Raw genomic sequence first — 18,818 nt, 5'->3', positions numbered from 1 at the left:
TTTTGAAAGGAGCAAGTGTGACAGTGAATTTTTGGACTTATAAGACACAAGCGTATGCAATCTCTTTAGTAACCCCCCTCCCTTGTGTATGTATATGTGTGTCTTTGCGCGTGGATGCTACTGCGAATACATTTTGGGCATTACTCAAGAGAAAACTTGTCATTTATCCATTCTTAGTACAACACTCAGGGGTTAAAACACTGTCTTTTAAAACACGTGTGTTTTCGGTCAGTCGAGAGGTGGAAAAACAGGGAACCATCCATCTCTCCCCTTTCTGTAATGCTGTTATAGTTCTTCGGAGTGAGTATTAACTTGTGCATCGTTAGTATACTGTAAAATAAACAAAATGCTGGAAAAACTCAGGTCTGGCAGCACCTGTGGAGAGAGACACAAAGTTAACGTTTCGAGTTTGTATGACTGTTCTTCAGAGCATACTGTAGTTTTATTACAGAAGTGGTTATACACTTAATTGAGGCTGATGAGTTTACCATCAGTGTGATCAGTTATTACCATACCTGGGGGAAGTCTGTCAATAGTAAGTTGCAGTGTTTCTGCAAAAAAGATTAACAATAGTGTTGATGCAATGACACACCCCAGTTTGATGCCTGGTTTGAGAGCCGTTGCATGGTACTGTTATTTGCATATTGTCATTTAGGAGAAGGATGATGGTTGTGAATTTAGCTGGACATCCAAATCACTGTAGAACCTCCCAAGGGGCAGCTCAATTCATCTTGTCAAAGGCTTTGAGTAATGATGGATTTAACTGATCTTCAGTCATCTTGACTGTTTCTTGATGGTGTGACCATCTGTTCCTGTAATTCCTGATTGATTTGTTCCTGAAATTCCTCGAGTTTGGCATTGTTCTCCATATCCATCCCCACAGCTGTCAGCTCATTTGGGGGCCGTCTCAAGCACCAATAACGAATGAGTAGTGATCTGTCCAGCATTCGTCAGCCATAGCTGTAGCACGTGTGACGTGCACATCTTTTCAATCCTTGACCCTGACTATCCCGTAGTCTATTAGGTGCCAGTGCTTTGATCTTGGATGTTGCCAAGATGTATTAAAACATTTTTTTGGTGGTAAAAGGTGCTATTGACCACAAGATAATGTTCGCCACACAGAATAAGGAGGCATACACTGTTGCAGTTGGACTTTCCAACTCCATGTTGGCATGGTGACATGCTTGTAAAGCTCTTCTTCACCCTCTCCCAAGCCTTGACATCCCTCCTAAAATGTGGTGCCCAGAATTAAACAGCTGAGGCCTTGCCTATACTTTATAAACATTTAGTGTAATTTCATTGCTTTTGCACTCTATTCCTTTATTAATAAGCTAAAAAGACATCCTGCCTATCACACAAATGAGTAATGTGGTATATGAATTTCAGTGCCAGTGTGATGATAGGTATGTAGGCTGTACGTCCCAAAGACTGGCGAATCGTGTCAAACAGCATGTCTCAGCCACTTTTCACAACTGGCAAGGTACAGATCATACCCAACCAGCCCGTGTTTGCAAAACTCAAAACGCAGTGTTCAACATTAGATGTGATTCTGTGATGGGATATTTGCTAAATAATCCTCAGTGTGCTAAGAATTACACTGACAACCAATTTAAGATCCTCAGTCGCACTCAATGTGAGGTGCATTTGCATGTACTGAAAGCTACATATATTAATACACAGGGACCTGCTCTTTGCAGACAGAAAGAACATGTATACACATTGCACTTGTTTCAGCTAAATAAAAGTGATAGTCATTCGCTGACTCATTCCTCAGGGCAATGTCTTGACCAATCAGGTCAAGCTGCTTGTTTAAATTTCAAACAATGCTTGGCAGTTAACTGTCAGTCACCATCATTGTTGCATTCTCCATGACAACGCCTCTATCAATCAGAGTCCACTTGCCAACCAATCAACGCTCTCTTCACATACAGTATAAATTTTCCCCTTATATTGGTATTCTTGTGAAGTGTCCTGATGAGTGCAAGATGAAAAGATTTGGCGTTTCTTTTTTCAGCAATATTCTAAACTTGGTGTTATGATCACTATTTCCCAATTGCTCTCCCACAGAAACATGCTCCACTTGCCCCTCTTCATTCCCTAAAACTCAATCCATTTGGCTTCCTTCTCAATGGGCTGGAAATAAACTTATAAATAAAGTTGGCTTGTACTCATTGCAGGGATTCTTCCCCCTCTTTTCCATTTACTCTATTACTATCCGAGTCTATATTAGAGTACATGGGTAGGGGATTGTTTAGGTGGTAGAAGGCAGAAAGCAGGGATAATTGGTATGTAGTTCAATTGGCAAGATGTGACCCACGGTGTCCTCTAAGAGCCTGTAAAGGTTTTCACTATATTTATCAATGGCTTAGAAGAAGGAATAGGGAGATGTATATCCAAGTATCTCCAATGGATCAGAATCTGCCACATCCAGAATGGCGGTGGACAATTAAGCAACTAACTAGAAGTGGAGGCTCCACAAATATCCCCATCCTCAATGATGGGGGAGCCCAGCACATCAGTGCAAAAGACAAGGCTCAAGCCTTTGCAACCATCTTCAGCCAGAAGTGCCAAGAGGATGATACATCTCAGCCTCCTCCTGAGGCCCCTAACATCACAGTTGCCAATCTTCAGCCAATTTTACTCACGATATCATGATATGAAAATATGGCTGAAGGCACTGGATACTGCAAAGGGTATAGGCCATCACAACTTCCCTGTAGTAGTACTGAAGACCTGTGTTCCAAAACTAGCTGTGCCCTGAGCCAAGCTGTTCCAGTCCAGCTACAACACTGGCATCTACCTGACAACGTGGAAAATTGCCCAATTATATCCTGTCCATAAAAAGCAAGACAAATACAATCCGGACAAATACAATCCGGCCAATTACTGCAGCCATTGACATTGACTGCCAATGACATCAATGTAGCACTTGACCAAGTGTGACATTAGCAAAATTTAAGTCAATGGGAATCAAAGAGAGTCATATCTAGCACAAAGGAAGATAGTTGTGGTTGTTGGAGGCTAGTAATTTCAGCTCGAGGATAGTGTCCAAGACTCAACCATCTTCAGCTGCTTCATAAATGATCTTCCCTCCATCATAAGGCAATGAGTGAGGACATTTGCTGATGATTGCATTGTGTTCAGTACCATTTGTGACTCCTCAGATACGGAGGCAGTCAGTGCCCATATGCCAGCAAGGTCTTGACATCATTCAGGCTTCGGCTAATAAGTGGCAAGTAACATTTGCACCACAGAGGTGCCAGGCAATGACCGTCTTCCACAAGTGAGAATGTAACCATCTCCCTTTGACACTCAGTGGCATTACCCTTGCTGAATCTCCCACCATCAACATTCTGTGGGTTGCCATTGACCAGAAGCTTAACTGGAAGAGCCATATAAATACCATAGTTACAAGAGAAGGTCAGAGGCTGGGAATTCTGCAGTGAGTAACTCACCTCCTGACTCCCCAAAGCCTGGGCACCATCTTACAAGGGACAAGTCAGGAGTGTGTTGGAATACTCTCCAATTACCTGAATGAGTGTGACTCCAACAGCACACAAGAAGCTCAACACAATCAAGGACAGTGCAGCCTGCTTGATTGACACCCCATCCGCCACCTTAAATGCTCGCTTCCTCCACTACCAACACAGTGGCAACAGCATGTATCACATACAAGATGCAGCACAGGAATTTGCCAAGGCTCCTTCAACAACACCTTCCAAACCCACAAACTCTACCAGCTAGAAGGAGGAGGGCAAGATGCTTGGTAACACCACAGCCTGCAATTTTCCTTCCAAGCCATACAGTCCTGACTTAGAAATAATTCACCGTTTCTTCACTGTTACTGGGTCAAAATCCTGTATCCTAAAGTATCTATTGTCTGTGGTACACTGTCCTATTCGCAGCAGAACCTATCGGGTGTAGATCGGTCTTAGAAGTCACCCACGTACCCACTAGAGCCCTACCAAACACCCCAGATGACGGACATGGTCATCTTCGCTTTGAAGGATGAACAATGTAGGTGTAACTACACCTGATGGTCTTGCAGTGGTCCAAGAAGGTGGCTCACCACTACCTTCTCGAGGGCAATTACAGATAAGAAACAAATGCTGGCCTTGCCAGCGACCCTGACATCCCATGAAAGAATAAAAAAGTGTTTGCTGACAACACTAAGTTAGGTGGCAAAATAAGCAGCGTAGATGGAAGGAGGAAGTTGCAAAGGAGCATTGATAGGCTAAGGAGGAAACTGTGTTAGATAGAGGCAATTGCAATTTCATCTATTCTGGACTTCAGAGAAACAGATCAAAGTCTTTTCTAAATGGTAAGAAGCTAGGAACTGTGATGGGCCAGAAAAATCTAAGAGTCATTAGGGAAATCATTAAAAGACAAGTGCAAAAGATAATTTAGAAGGCTAATGGAATGTCAGCCTGAAGGGGTCTGGAATACAAAGGAGTAGGAATTGTGCTACAGTACTATAAAGCTCTGCTTAGACCCCATCTGAAGTACTGCATTTGGATCTAGGCACATCTCAGGAAGACTATTGACCTTAGAAGGGTGCAGCTCACGTTCACCAGATTGATATCAGGATCAAAAGTGTTATCTTATGAGGACAGGTTGCAGGGACTCGGCTTATATTATCTTGAACGAAGCAGTTTAAGAGGTGATCTAATTGAAGTGTTTAAGATGATTATTGAATTTGATAGGGCAGAAAGAGAGAAGCTATTTATTCTGATGGCGGATTTCAGAACAAGGGGTCATAACTTTAAATTATAGCTAAGCCATTCAGAGGTGATATGAGGAAGCACTTCTCCACACAAAGGATAGTGGAATTTGAAATTTCCTGCCTTAAAAAACCTGCTGAGGTTAAGTAAACTGTGAAACAAACAGATTTTTGTCAGGTAAGGGTATTAAGGGATATGGAGCAAAAGGGGATAAATGGGGTAAGAGAGAGATTAGCCATGATCTAATTGAATGGCAGAACAGGCTCAAAGGTCTAAATGGCTTATCCATGTTCAACAGAGTTTTACTGGCCCCTGGAATGGCAGGCAGGGAGGCTGGGGAGGTTGGTGAGGGGTGGGGGTGTGGTGAAGATAAAGATGAGGCTGTAAAATAGCAGGGACCATGTTGGGATGTGCTTCCCAATGCAGTTCAGTCAATGGGGATTTTCCCAACAGCGGGATGGGATGCAGAACAGCCACTCGCTCCAAGGGGAAGTGAGGCCAATTAAATGCCTTAAGGGCATTTTTCTGAAAGCAGGTAGAAGCCACACTCATTGGTGCCAAAGACTCATTGGCCCAAAGAGGAGAGTGTATTTATGGAAGGCAGTGGCGTCAACTCTCCTAACCCCAATGAGGGATTTACCTTCTGAATCTTGGCATTCTGATTTAAACATTTTTTTAAATAACTTAAAAGTCCAAGTTGCCAAAGTCTCCTGACAATTGGGCCAGCAGCATCAGGAGCCTGCTGTTGTCCTTGACTAGAATCTGGTTGCTTATGATTAATAACGAGACTAGCATTTATTCCAGATTTATTAATTTAAACTCCTCCAGCTGCTGTGGTGGGTTTTGAACTCATGTCCCTGGAGCTTTAGCCCAAGTCTCTGGATTATTGGTCCAGTAACATTACTACCATGTTACCATATAACAACATAGAAAATGACATATTTAACCCAATAGGATCCCACCCTAAATAAATGCTATTTAATTGTCAACCAGTAGAAGGCTTCCAATTATGCCAGAAAATGTACATTGACACTAATACTACAAAATGAGCTTTAAGAACATCATGGATGGAATTTAGCTCTAGTAGCAGGAGTCCCGCCATTGGCTGGAGACCTGGTGAGAGCCACTTGTCGCTTCTGTCCTGGAGGCCCGAAGCAATTTAAGTGTGCTCAGGCACTTAACTGGTCAGAGTCAGGCCACCCACATAATCAAGGCCCCCAGAGGATGGAAATCCAATTCCTGAGAACTGCAGCCAGAGGCCAGCAACTCTCCATTGCTGTCAGCAATACTCCGAGACCTTCATTGGGGATCATTGCTGGAGATAGGTGAGTGGGGCAGGATGGGGCCACAGGGAGTAGTGGAGGAGGGAAAGTTGGATGAAAGGGCAGGGGGTGGCTTTCAGCAGGCCCACCCCTCTTCCTGATGCCGGGTCCCTCAATCGAGCACCAAGTGCCTGTGAACGAAGGACCCCCCCACCACCGGGTAGGCTGCTGGCAAACCCGAACCCAACAGGATTTGTCAGGCGACCTTCGGAAGCTGTGGTAGATCATGTGAGTCCTGTTAAATCCCTGAGCCACCATTATATTCCAGTGGGCTCAGGATAATTGGCTTTATGTGGCTCGTTAATGAGCCTAATTGACATCCGCCGCCAGCAGGCTGAATTCCCGTTTCCACCAGCTCTCTCACCTCCCCTCCCACCCCCAACTGGGTCACTGGGTCAAAATCCTGGAACTCCCTTTCTAACAGCACTGTGGGTGTACCTACACCACATGGACTGCAGCGGTTAAAGAAGGCAGCTCACCACCACCTTCTCAAGGGCAATTAGGGATGGGCAATAAATGCTGGCCGAGCCAGCGAAGCCCACATCCCATGAATGAATAAAAAAGCCACTAAATTTTCTCAATGCCAGGAATTGGAAGTGGATATGCCCGTCCAATTGTCCAGCCTCCCACCATCATGCCCGCTCCAGTGAGCTCCATTAAATCCTAGCCCGTGAGTGTTATTTCCTGCCTAGCATTAAATTGCTCCTACAACTTATCAACATATAAAAATTAGAGCCTCAATATTTTTCTCAGGATCAAGTAAGTTATTTTCCTGGCTGTGGGCTTCAAATACTGTAATTAAGATGAATGAATTGAAACAGGAGATAATGAAGTGTTGGCTACTGTTGAACATTTTCCCAGCCTGGTCTGAGTTGAAGAAAACTGATTCCAGCCTACTGAATCCAAATTTGAAGAGATTGCAAAGGTGGTTGGAATTGTCTTTCTTAGAGGGAAGCCAGTCTTTTCTTTTCATTATGTTTTTATGTCTTGCCTCGTAGATCAAAGAACATACATTCAAACATCCATATCAAAGCCACATGCAGCTGCTACTTTTAAAAAGGTCATTTTGCCTTCATGAACAAAAATCCAACAATAAAGGGAAGTTCACTTTGCTTTTAGTGACACAGGTCCTTAACAGCAATAAAGGAATCTAATGTTGAAACACATCATGTCCGCCACCCCCAGAATATGGACTTGAACACAGATGGTGCCAGGCCTGCAGAGTTTTTCCAGAATTTTCTGTTTTTATTTATTATTACCCACAGAATTTATTTTGGAGGTGAATTTTTGATGTCAATAAAGTGAGATAGCAGTATAAATCCCATCATTCTGAGCTAGGTTCAAGCAGTGAAAGAACAGCATATTTATTAACAAGGTTATCTAAATTTCAGAATTCATTTCTAAATAATGCTTGAAAAGGTTTGCCTTCCATGAATTTGCATGTATGCTCTGTTCTACACAATCTAACCACTAATCTGTTTACAAATTGTCGAGGTTCATGGTACAAAATTAATAAGTAAAGAACAACAATAGGAGCATAGTTAGGCCATTAACATCATGGCTGATCTTCTAGCTCAACTCAAATGCCCTGCACAATCCCTGTATCCTTTGATCCCTAGTGCCCAAAAATCTATCGATCTCCGTCTTGAATATGCTTATGTTCTTTAGCCTAATACTATCTTCAACTCCACTTATTAGCCACAGTTGAACCACTTTGCCCATGGTTTTTTTATTCCTCAAGGAATGTATATTTGTTACAAATTATGAATTAATTCGTTAAATGTTTACCTTTGCTTATCTACCGTCATATATTTTAATCTGGTTTCCTAATCAATCCTCACCAGCTTATCCCTCATAATTGCATAGTTTATCTTCTTCAAATTTAAGACTCTAGTTTCAGATTTAACTAAATCACTCTCGAACTCAATATAAAATTCCATTGTATTACAATCCCTCTTCCGCAAAGGCTCCATTACAAGGTTATTAATTAAGCCTGTCTCACTTTAGGAGGGATGTTAAGGTCTTGGAGAGGGTGCAGAAGAGATTTACTGGAATAGTTTCAGGGTTGAAGGATTTCAATAATGTGGAAAGACTGGAGAAGCGTTGTTGTTCTCCTTACAGAAGAGAAGGTTAAGAAAGAAACGGTACAAGGTGTTTAAAATTATGAATGATTTTGAAGAAGTAAACAAGGGGAAAATGTTTGCTGTGGCAGACGGGTAGGTAAACAGAGGACAAAGATCTAAGGTGATTGGCAGAAGAACCGGATGCACTATGAGGAAATTTTTTTTTTACATTGAGTTATTGTGATCTGGAATGCACTTCCTGGCTGATGGAAACAGATTCAATAATGTAGTGATTGTAAGTAAAAGTTACATACCGTTTTGGGAATCATGTGACTGTACAGACAAATCAGCCCTAAGCGCTGGTAATATTAGGGGCAGAGCTTTCTGGTCGTGGACCTGGTTCAAGCATGTAGCTTCTTCATGAGCTCTGATTTTGCTGTTCTAACAAGAAACCTGTCCAGTACACCAAGTTTATTACAACTGGCGACGAGAATAAACAGCTCCAACACTGCACCTTACCTCCTGAGTGTGAGTATATCAATTTTTAAGGGAAGGAAGAAAAATATACTCGCCAGTCATGCCACTCGTTGGCAGATCGACCCGTATGACTCATCAATGGAAGACCGGAGCCAGTAGATAGAGCGCCTAGGCTTCTATTTTGTGACAAATGAAATAACAGTGGAAGAAAAGCAGAAAGCAATTCTTCTAAGTGTCTGCGGGAGCAAGATATATAACCTCATCCGTAGTCTGATGGCTCCGAACGCACCCAATTCCAAATCTTTTAACAAGCTAGTAGACATTGTGAAGACACATTTTCAGCATAAGCCATCAGTGATTATACAAAGATTCAAGTTCAACTCTAGAGTAAGGGCCCAGGTGAGTCAATTGCAACGTATATCGCAAAGTTAAAACAGTTGACTTAGCACTGTGACTTCGGAGATACTCTCCATTACATGTTGTGAGATCATTTGGTTTGCGCCGTACATGACAACGCTATTCAGCACCATTTACTTGCAGAAGTTAATATTGATCTGAAGCACACCATAGAAATAGCGCTAGCAATGGAGTGTGCTAAGAGGGACTCGCAGGCTTTGCAGAGTGCGCAACATGGTGCTGTTCTTCAGTTGGAGCGGCAGCCTACTGCCAGGCGTGGCGCGAAAACCAGGGAGACAACCGTAAAGCGGGAAACAGTCTCTACCACTCGAAAAACAAAAAGGAATACTAGAAGCATTTCACCAGCGATTCAGAAAATAATTTATTACCAATGTGGGGGTAACTTTGTACCAGAAACCTGCAGATTTAAAGAGGCAGAATGCCACTACTGTCACAAAAAGGGCATTTTATAAAGCAATGCAGGGCGAAATCAAGACAGCCAATCAAACAGCAGACCAAGATGATAGAAGTGCACAATATAATTGAACCAGAAGCTGCTGATACTGATATCTATTCCCTCTACAATGTCAAGGCAGTGAAAACTGAACCAATCATTGATTGTTCTATCAAAGGGCTGGAATAGCCATGATCCACCTTCTGTGGAACAGCCATTGTTTCCTTCTGTGCTGCACCATTCTACTGTACAATACTAGGTCCAATTTTTGCGTACATCAATAGAAATGATAGCTCAGATGTCAATTGGCTGGGCAATTACATCATGTAAAGGTGAACTTGATCTTTTTGACTTTGTTATTGTATGATACAAAACACTTGATAATTTGAAAATAACATTTGAATTGACATATACCCTTTAACAACAACGTCAATGGAATACTTTTGACATGTAGTTACTGTCATGATCTAGGAAATGCAGCTGCTAATTTGAACACAGCGAGGTCCCACAAACTGCAGTGTGTTAATGATTAAGTAATTGTTTTGTGCTGTTGATTGAAGGATAAATATTGGCTTGGACACTGGATAACCACCTCCCTCCCCACCCCATCCCCTGCTTTCCTTTGGAATAGTGTCAAGGGATCGCTTAAGTCCACTTGAAAGGGCAGATAGGGTCTCACTTTAATGTCTCGTCTGAGAGATGGCACTTCTGACAATGCAGCACTCCCTCAGTACTGCACTGCAGTGTCATCTTAGATTATTCTGCTCAAGTCCATGGAATGGAACTTGAATGCACAGCCTTCTGAATCAATGGCAAGAATGCTGTCAATTGTTTCACTTTCATATTTCTCCATGATCAAAACCTTACTGAGGTATACATAGTACAACAATGAACAGAGTAAAACTAATTTTTGCTGTTCGAGACACTTCAAGTGATTCTATAAAGACTGTAATCGCTCATTCTCACAACTTTTTATAACTTCAGCACACATTGTGAAAGTGTATTTCCCCTGTAAGTGCAAAATAAGTATTTATTCAGTAACATCAGGATTTATATAACAAAACTTGCATTGCTCCTAGGCCTTTTCATGGTTGAATATTTCATCCAAATGAAGGCCATTATTCATGTTCTTTTGTGACCAATTTGACAAATTTGAAAAAGTCATCATCAGTGTTGCATTGTGATGGAAATGAAATCTGTTAGTGTCCTTCCCCACCTTGCAATGGCACCGACTCCTTGCTGTATTAAACTTCTGCAGTGCACCAGCTGCTTCTGATTCTTTGTGCAAGTGACCACTTTTCATCTATGAGCTTCGACAATGAGGGTCAGCAAGCTGTGTGGTAGCAGGAGACAAAGATGCTACATCCTGCAGGAGTTGGGGAAAGCAATCAGCAGTGGTTTTTCCAATTTCCCCTCCCCAGGGTAGCTTGGGCTAATTGTAGTGCCCATGCTGATAACTCAACAGAATCCTGATCCTGTCGACCTGCATAACTTAGTTCCTCACAGCTAAGCTCACAAAGACATTGAGCAGAATTTTTTGGCTGACGTGCGGGTGGCGGAGCCCGCACGTCAGCGCTTAAAATGTCGCACGCTGACGTCGGGTGAGTGTCCCGACGTCAGCGCACGGCATCGCGATATTTAGGTGGGCGGGCACGCTATGAAGCGCGATACGCGCGCCCACCATTAATTAAAGGCCTTGTTAAGGCCCTTAACTCGGCAATTGAAGCCGATTTTGGGGAGCCCGTGCGATCTTCGGCTCTGCACATGGGCCCAACTGGCAGGCGGGTAACTGATTTTTTAACAAACCTTATCCACGGGCAGGATATGTGGGCTCAGGTTGCTAATGTTTTATCTGAAGTATTTAATGCAGAAAGTGTTTTAAACTTGCCTGTGTGATTGTTAGCAGTTCAGATCGATTTCCAATAGCTTTCTCTGTACTTTGAAGCTTCAGCTCTTCAGTCTGCAGACAGTAATCTTTATCGGGCAGCTTTCCGGAGGCCTCCATTTAGCCTGGGTATGCGTTCTGACATCTCCACTGGAGGCAGCTTCTCTGAGGAGGAAGGGAGGGATAGAATAAGGAGGAGGCCAGGAGTGGAGGTCTGGCACAGGCACAAGGGGTGCAGGGCCAAGAGGTTGTCCAAGGTGGAAGGGGCTGCAGAAGACGCCACTTTCCTGCTGCCAGGGTATACAGGGGGCAAAGCAGCCACCTCATTATGACTGAGGTGCAGTGCCGAAGGGGGCTCCGACTGTCAAGGGGGACAGTGAACTATATCTGTCAGATGATTGGCCCTGAGAACTCCCCTAACTGTGTGGGTGGACACCCCATGCCAGCGGCTCTCAAGGTCGCAGTTGCCCTCCACTTCTATGCATCTGGCTCCTTCCAGGGCTCGGTGGGTGATCTTTGCGGTGTCTCCCAATCAGCTGTCCACACTTGTGTCAAGCAGGTTACAGGCGCTCTGTTCAGGCGGGCATTGACCTTCATCCACTTCTGCTGCGACCAGGCAAGTCAGGCACAACGAGTCAGAGGCTTTGTGGCCATTGCTAGCTTCCCCTGCGTCCAGGGTGCAATAGACGGTACACATGTGGCAATAAAAGCGCCAGCGGGTGAGCCCGGTGCCTTTGTCAACAGGAAGAGCTTCCACCCCATGAACGTGCAGATAATGTGTGATCACAGGATGCAGATTCTGTAAGTTTGTGCAGGGTACCCAGGCAGCTCCCACGACGCCTACATCCTCAGACACTCCTCTGTGCAGGGGCTCTTCAGTGCTCCGGCTCGGTTGGATGATTGGCTGCTGGGTGATAAGGGCTATCCCCCTCAGAAGGTGGCTCATGACGCCTCTCCGCCATCCAAGAACAGAAGCTGAGGAGTGCTACAATAGGAGCCACGGTACCACAAGGGCTATGGTGGAGAGAGCTATCGGTCTTCTCAAGATGCGCTTCCGTTGCCTGGACCGCTCAGGGGCTCACGCCAGTACCGCCCAGATCGCATCTCTCTGATAGTGGTAGCATGCTGCGCTCTGCACAATCTTCCACTGGAAAGGGGGGACGCAGTTGACGATGAAGACCTTGACGCACTGGATGAGGTTGCACATGATGAATCCAGCAGTGGCTCAGAAGAAGAGGAAGCATAGGGTGATGATGAGGGGCAGCATGCCGATGCGGTACTACACCAAGGAGGCAGGGACATCCGAGACACTTCAATTCAACAAACCTTCAGCTAGCTCCACACACATGGATCTGCAGGACCAGCATTGCATGGGACTTCCACACATGGCACTTAGGTGCTACGTCTTCCACCTCATCAGCTGCAACTAAGGGCTTAGTACAGAAACATCAATGACCACTCAAACACTCATGATAATGTCTGTGAAACATACAAATGCAGCACAAAGGAAACACCCTCAGCCATGGTCAGAAAAGTGGACTTTATTGCCACCAGAATAAAGCACAAACGTCGCTCAGATAATGATATATTCCCTAATTGAGGGCCAACACAAAATCACCAGTGACAAACCCATGGAGTGCCTAACGTGCCTTATGCTTATGTTTTCGGGTGCTACGTCTAGGTGCCGCCCCATCGCTCAGAGTGGCTTGTGAGACAGCCTGCTGACTCTGCTGTCCTGTTGGCCTCGATGACCTTGGCGGCCGTCCTCTGGCCTGTGGAGCCTGTGCTGGCCCCGCCTGGGAAGGAATGGCCAGTTCCAGAACTGGCACCTCCCCAGTTGTTGCAGCCTCAACGGATGCAACAGTCGCTGGCAGAGGGGCGGAGGAGCTGCTGCCCTCATCTAGAGCGCCCTGAGAGGAGCTCGCAGCGACGACAGGCAGCTGCAGCGCCGACGTGAGGTCACATTGGACCGCAGATGGATGGGCACTGCGCGGCGACACTTGGTGACCAGAACAACTCCCACATTGCGAATGACCACCTGTGGCCATTAGCGCTGTGAGGGCTTGCAGGTCAGAGCGTAACCCAATCAGAAGATTCTCAATCCACTGGAAGCCCCTCTCCATGAGAGTCGCCAATCTCTCAATGGAGAAAGCCTGAAGCTCTGTCCTGAGGTTCATGCCATCACTGACACTCTGCCTGGATTCCTCCACCACAGAGACCAAGAGAAGCACACCTGCATGCAACCCTGCCAGGTGCTCCCGCGCACCCTGCCGCTTGTCCTGCAGCTGCTGCATGGCTGGCATCTCCAGAGGCACATCATCACTGCCGGACTCAGCATGTGCTTGGTCCCCTGCAGCCCTCCGGCTGCTGGCGCCATCGGCACTCTCTGTCCGTGCCATCTCCTGCAGCGACTGTGAAGTGCCCTCTCCACTGTGCCCCGGGACACTAGCCGACGTCATAATTCCCACCGAAGTGTTTGTCGCTGCGCTGGTGCCTGGCTCGCTGAAAGGATGTGACGTAAGTTGCAAGTGTTGGCCCTCAGGTGTGGAGGGGGGCTCTGGATTTGTTGGTGGTGGCTATGTGTTGGTGATGCTGAAATTAACAACAAGGACAGTGCATCAGTTAGCATTCAGTCAGTAACACCTTTCATCCATTTCCCCCCCAGCCTCATAAGTCGTTCACCCTTCAAGAGCCTAAGGAGACGAACATTGGCGGGGTGGAAAATAGTCAAGAGGAGGCCCAAGCATTACACGCGCATGTAGACAGGCTGGTCAGATGGCCTAAGGAATGCCACATGGAATGTTATGAGGATAAGTGTTCAGTTAAGCACTTGGGCAAGACAAGCAAGGTACGGGAATACATGAGTAATGATAGGATCGTGGAAAGTCACGACGATTACAAGGACCTTGCTGGACAGACCCGTTAAGGTAGCAGAACAGGAACATAAGGCGTTTAACAAAGTCGAAGCCAGACTTGCCTTCATTAGCCGAGGAATAGAATGTAGGAAAAGGGAGGTCATGTTGCAAGTGCAGAAAATGCTGTCGAGGCCACATCTACACTTCTGCGTCCAGTTGTGACCTGCGCTTCATGGGAGGGATGGCATTGGAGTGGGGAGAGTGCAGGGGTTCCTGACCTGGATGCATGCTGGCCTGGAGAGTTGGAGTGATGAGGAAACATTGCAAACACTTGCGACATTTCCCGTGGTGTACAGGAGATTGACAGGTCACATTATTGACCTTCATACCGTTATGAGGGGCATAGAACAGGTGAACAGAAGACAACATTTCCCCTTGACGCAGGGATGACTAACGTGGTGGCATTTATTTAAGTTGTGTGCCATGAGGTTGATAGGTGAGGTGCTGAGCACCTTTTGGACAGAGTAATGTGGGACGCACTGGCTGAAAGGGTGGTGGAGGTACAAACCCTCCTAAGATGATACAAGCCTTTGGATGTGCAGCAGCGATGCCATGGCATGTTAGGCCATGGGGATAGTGGTCACAAATGGGATAAGGCGACTTTGGAAGGTGCTAGAGACACGTATCCTCAAGGGGCCGATGGACCTTTGTGTATGACCCACACATCTGACTGTAATCAGTCTGTGAATGAGCAGTGTTGCTGCATTAATGATTGCAGCGATCATCAGTGCTTTGGATGGTGGGGAGACAGAAGGATGGGACTGTGGCCCTCAAATACCTGGCTGCTGCACCCCAGCCTCTACGACACCTGCCGACCTGGCCGCCTGCCTCCTCCCCAGCTCCATGGCCTGCTCTTCATAAGTGGTGAGGTGCTGCAGCACGGCGTGCCCACCACCAGTCGCTCCTGGCTATTGTTTTCAGTTTTTGCCTGCAGAACAGAGAAGAGCATTTATTGGGGCTGATCGCTCATGTACTCTGCACGCACACACCGCACCCCAACCACAGTGGCCCATCTGAGGCCTCCAGCGGCTCCTGTCCACATGACTGGTGATCAGTCACCAGAAGATAGTACGGCTGTTCCCAACCCCCTCCCCCAACGGCCACCTTGGACACATTTGGCATCCATCATTTTGAAGAACACACAGGTCTTAGCGCCCATGGCAAGGAGGCGCAACTAGGTGTGGCGCCGAGGCCAGCAGATGGCTCTTGGCCCCGACACCTTGAGGCTCCATCTCATCACCATCAATAAGACATGTGTTGGAGTACTGAGTATGTGTCTAGCTGCCTCCCCTGCAGGTTGCCCCCAGACTACTCAAATGCAACAAACACCAACATATGCTGCGGGGAGAACCCATCTTCTCCTCAACCACTAAGGTTGATGTCAGCATGGTCACTATCTGTTTGCCCACCCAGCATGCGCCAAGTGCCCAATGCAGTAACGACACTAAGACGTGTTTGGGGGGGCCTCAAAGGCTAAGGCTACCTTCTGGGTAAAATGGCCAAGGCTGACATGGTACTCACCCTTCCAGAGCGCAACAAATCATTGAAGCGCCTGCGGCACTGTGTTCCTGTGCGCCGCACAGCATCTTGAGAGCTAGCAGCCTCCGCCACCTCCTGCCACCCCTGCCTGATCACGTGGGGGGTCCTCCTCTTCCCATCCTCCGGAAACAACACCTCCCAACGATTTGACACCTCTTCCAGGAGGACAGCAAGGCAGGCATTGGAGGACCGAGGGGCACAGTGGCCCCCCACTGGCCTACCGTGCAGCCTGCCCCTCTCTTCCTCCTCTGTCCTCACCTCTTGAGGTGCCCAGTCGCTGGCCATGGTCAAGAGTCTAAAGGAGGCTGCCTGGCCGTTCTTTATACAGACTGCTGGTTCCCCATCGGCCCGCCGCTGATTTAATTTTCCTGCTGAACACGGGAGTCTGAAACGCGCTGGGCCAGCCTTAATTGCCCTGCCTGTGCAAAATGGCGGCGCGGCCCTTTTCGGCAACGGGGATCAGCTCCCTGCCCACTGCCGATTCAGTCGGGCCCACCCGCCCGACAAACGCAAAATTCAGCCCATTGAGATGAATCTTGAAAAAAGTAATCCACTGAGTACAGAAGGAGAAGCTACATGATATTACAGAATTGGTGGCAGGAGCTACGAGGTTGGAAGAAATAGAGGCAGTGAAGCAGATAGCCTCAATTTTGGAGAATAGCTTTTCATGAGCTCTTCACATCAGTCTCACAGAATATAATCTGTGATGAAGGAGTTTGTAATTATCCTTTTCCTCCTAGATGAATCCATGTTAGTGGAAGGTTTTGGTTGTAAAGAGAGACATTCAATATTATTTGAAATGGCTAAGGCAGATCTGGCAATGAATGGCCCAGCCTTGTGAATCATGTCTGCTCAAGCTTGTAGCCCTTAGAATTGAGTTTGTACCGAGATCTGCTGGGAGTGCTAAATTAGGAGATTATTTGTAAACTGATTGGAATGAGTGCATCAAAAGTGCAGAGAAGGGAATTGGGGTGACAGAAAGGCAGACTGACTTGCATTTAGAGTACCTTTCACAGCCACCAGTTATCCCAAAGTGCTTCACAGCCACTGAAGCATTTCTGAAGTGCAGTCACTGTTGCAATGCAAGTAGTGAAACAGAGGGGAGGAAGCTGGGAGCTTGAGGGCGCTGGTGAGGCAGCTAGGAGTTTTACTCCAAGGTCAGAGACTGAAGGTAGGTGGGATGGAGGAAGGGTAGGAGATGTAACTGCTCAAGAAGAGAAGCAAGTGGTTAGGGAAATTATCTCTGTTTTAGAGAAGGTTCAAGTGATAAAAGTGGCCAAGGACATGGCTGTATTCTTGGATTAGAGTGTTTGTGATTGATTTTTCTCTTCTCCTCATCCCAGTGTTGTTTGAGCAAATTCCTGCTGGCTTTAAGGTCAACTGGAGATGAGTCCTATGGCAGTTGGGTTAGGACTGGTACAGCATTGCCAGTCCTATGCAGCATGTGCAGAATCACCAATGATTTACAAGGGAAGATAAGCTCACTACGTACCTATGGCTCAGCCTTGTAGGCAGAGTCCAAGAACCCCACGGGTTAATTTGATGGGGTCTACATGGGAAGAGAGAACACACCTCAGCCAGGCACTCTCTCTTTATTCCTTGACCTCCAGACTCTCATATCCTCATGTTCAACATGGCATTCCAGGGATGTCCGGTAACTGGGTGGACAGGGCACCCTATCCCACAACCCCACCCCCTGCATTTGAGAACAGCAAGCAGTGAAGGAGCAGTGAGTGGCAGTAATGATGGAAAGCAGGGAAGGAGATTGAAGTCGAGAGGTTGCAAAGGCCCCATCGCCAAATTTTGCCTCATTCACTGCTGCTATCACATTTCACTTTGGGTGCAATTACAGAAAACAGGCCACCCCTTGTATCATCTCTATCATGTGTGAATGCTACTAGCTTCTCAATCTCAATTGTCAACTCTACTAATAGAGCTCCATAGGTGGTCTGAACTGATCACATCACATAATCTTGGTAGAGCGCTTGCTGAACGGAGAGCATAAGTTTTGGGTTTTTTTTGAAAACATGCTGATGATATTTAGCCACTACCTCAACAAAAGAAACACAACTCACAAACATCATGAAGAGCTCATGAGGGATACCTCACTGGTCTATTAGGTTGCTTCAGTATGTAAGGAAAATTGCATAAGAAAAGTAAAAACAAACACTTAATTTAAAATAAACTGCTGTATCAAAGATTTTGATTAAATCAATTGCTTCAGAATTCTAACCATTTCATAACATTTTATATTCTGACCAACAAAGTGTACAAGTGCCATGTTCACAACTGCTTTAGAAACATATGAGCCCACTTTGTATTTGCTATAAATTAATCTCCTTTGTAGAAAATTACTCAAAGCATTTGGAAAGAATGTTTCCTCAGGAATTACTCCACAGAGGCACCGAGTGCTCTCTTTTCCAAATGTGCAACTGCTTCAATATTCATCCACGGATTTATAATAAGAGCAGCTGGGAAAACAAGATTTTTCAGAAGTCTTTCCAAAAGCAATCAGAATCTGCTCAAAGTGAAGGATATTTTAGTCATCTATTGACTAATTACTTAAACTCATCAACCCAAGAACTGTGATTTTGATTACTCGCAGCATTTTCCAGACCCGTGTTTTAAAACTTGACTCACCAAGTTAAATGCCTAATTACTACTCCTGAAAATAATTTTGGGAAACCCCTATTTATAATATTTGCAATAAAATTGGTTTTGAAAAAAATCAGTTTTACATCAGCACAATTAGCATTTTAATTTCAAACTATTCTTGTAAAGCAAGACAGGTGTCAACGTCACGTTATGTTGCATTTAATCTCTCGGGCATCAGATTAAAAACAACTCACCTTCATATGGTCTGAAGAAACACTCTGATGGATTGTCAGAGAGATGACCCACAACTTTTTCCAGCAATTCTACAAGAACTAAAATTTGAAGAAATAAGAAAGACATTCCTAGACAACAAAATAAGGTCTGCCTTTATTAAAAAAAAACCTCTGGCTCAACTACTAGAACATTTTTTTTTGTTAGCAATTTTAGAAAT

At 45.6% G+C, this 18,818-nt stretch overlaps 1 protein-coding gene across 5 annotated transcripts in view; it reads right to left on the bottom strand.

The window, feature by feature from the left end:
* The window catches only part of tbc1d32 (TBC1 domain family, member 32), a 411,412-nt gene that overhangs the window by 107,019 nt on the left and 285,575 nt on the right, over positions 1-18,818 (bottom strand). For all 5 annotated transcript variants that reach the window (XM_078542168.1, XM_078542171.1, XM_078542172.1 and 2 more), the window contains one exon: positions 18,622-18,699. In XM_078542168.1, coding sequence (XP_078398294.1) covers positions 18,622-18,699 — 78 coding nt within the window. The remainder of the gene's footprint in view (positions 1-18,621; positions 18,700-18,818) is intronic.

The sequence above is a fragment of the Cetorhinus maximus genome, chromosome 5 (genome assembly GCF_964194155.1).
Source record: "Cetorhinus maximus chromosome 5, sCetMax3.hap1.1, whole genome shotgun sequence".
NCBI lineage: Eukaryota > Metazoa > Chordata > Chondrichthyes > Lamniformes > Cetorhinidae > Cetorhinus > Cetorhinus maximus.
This window is presented reverse-complemented; position numbering and strand designations above follow the sequence as displayed.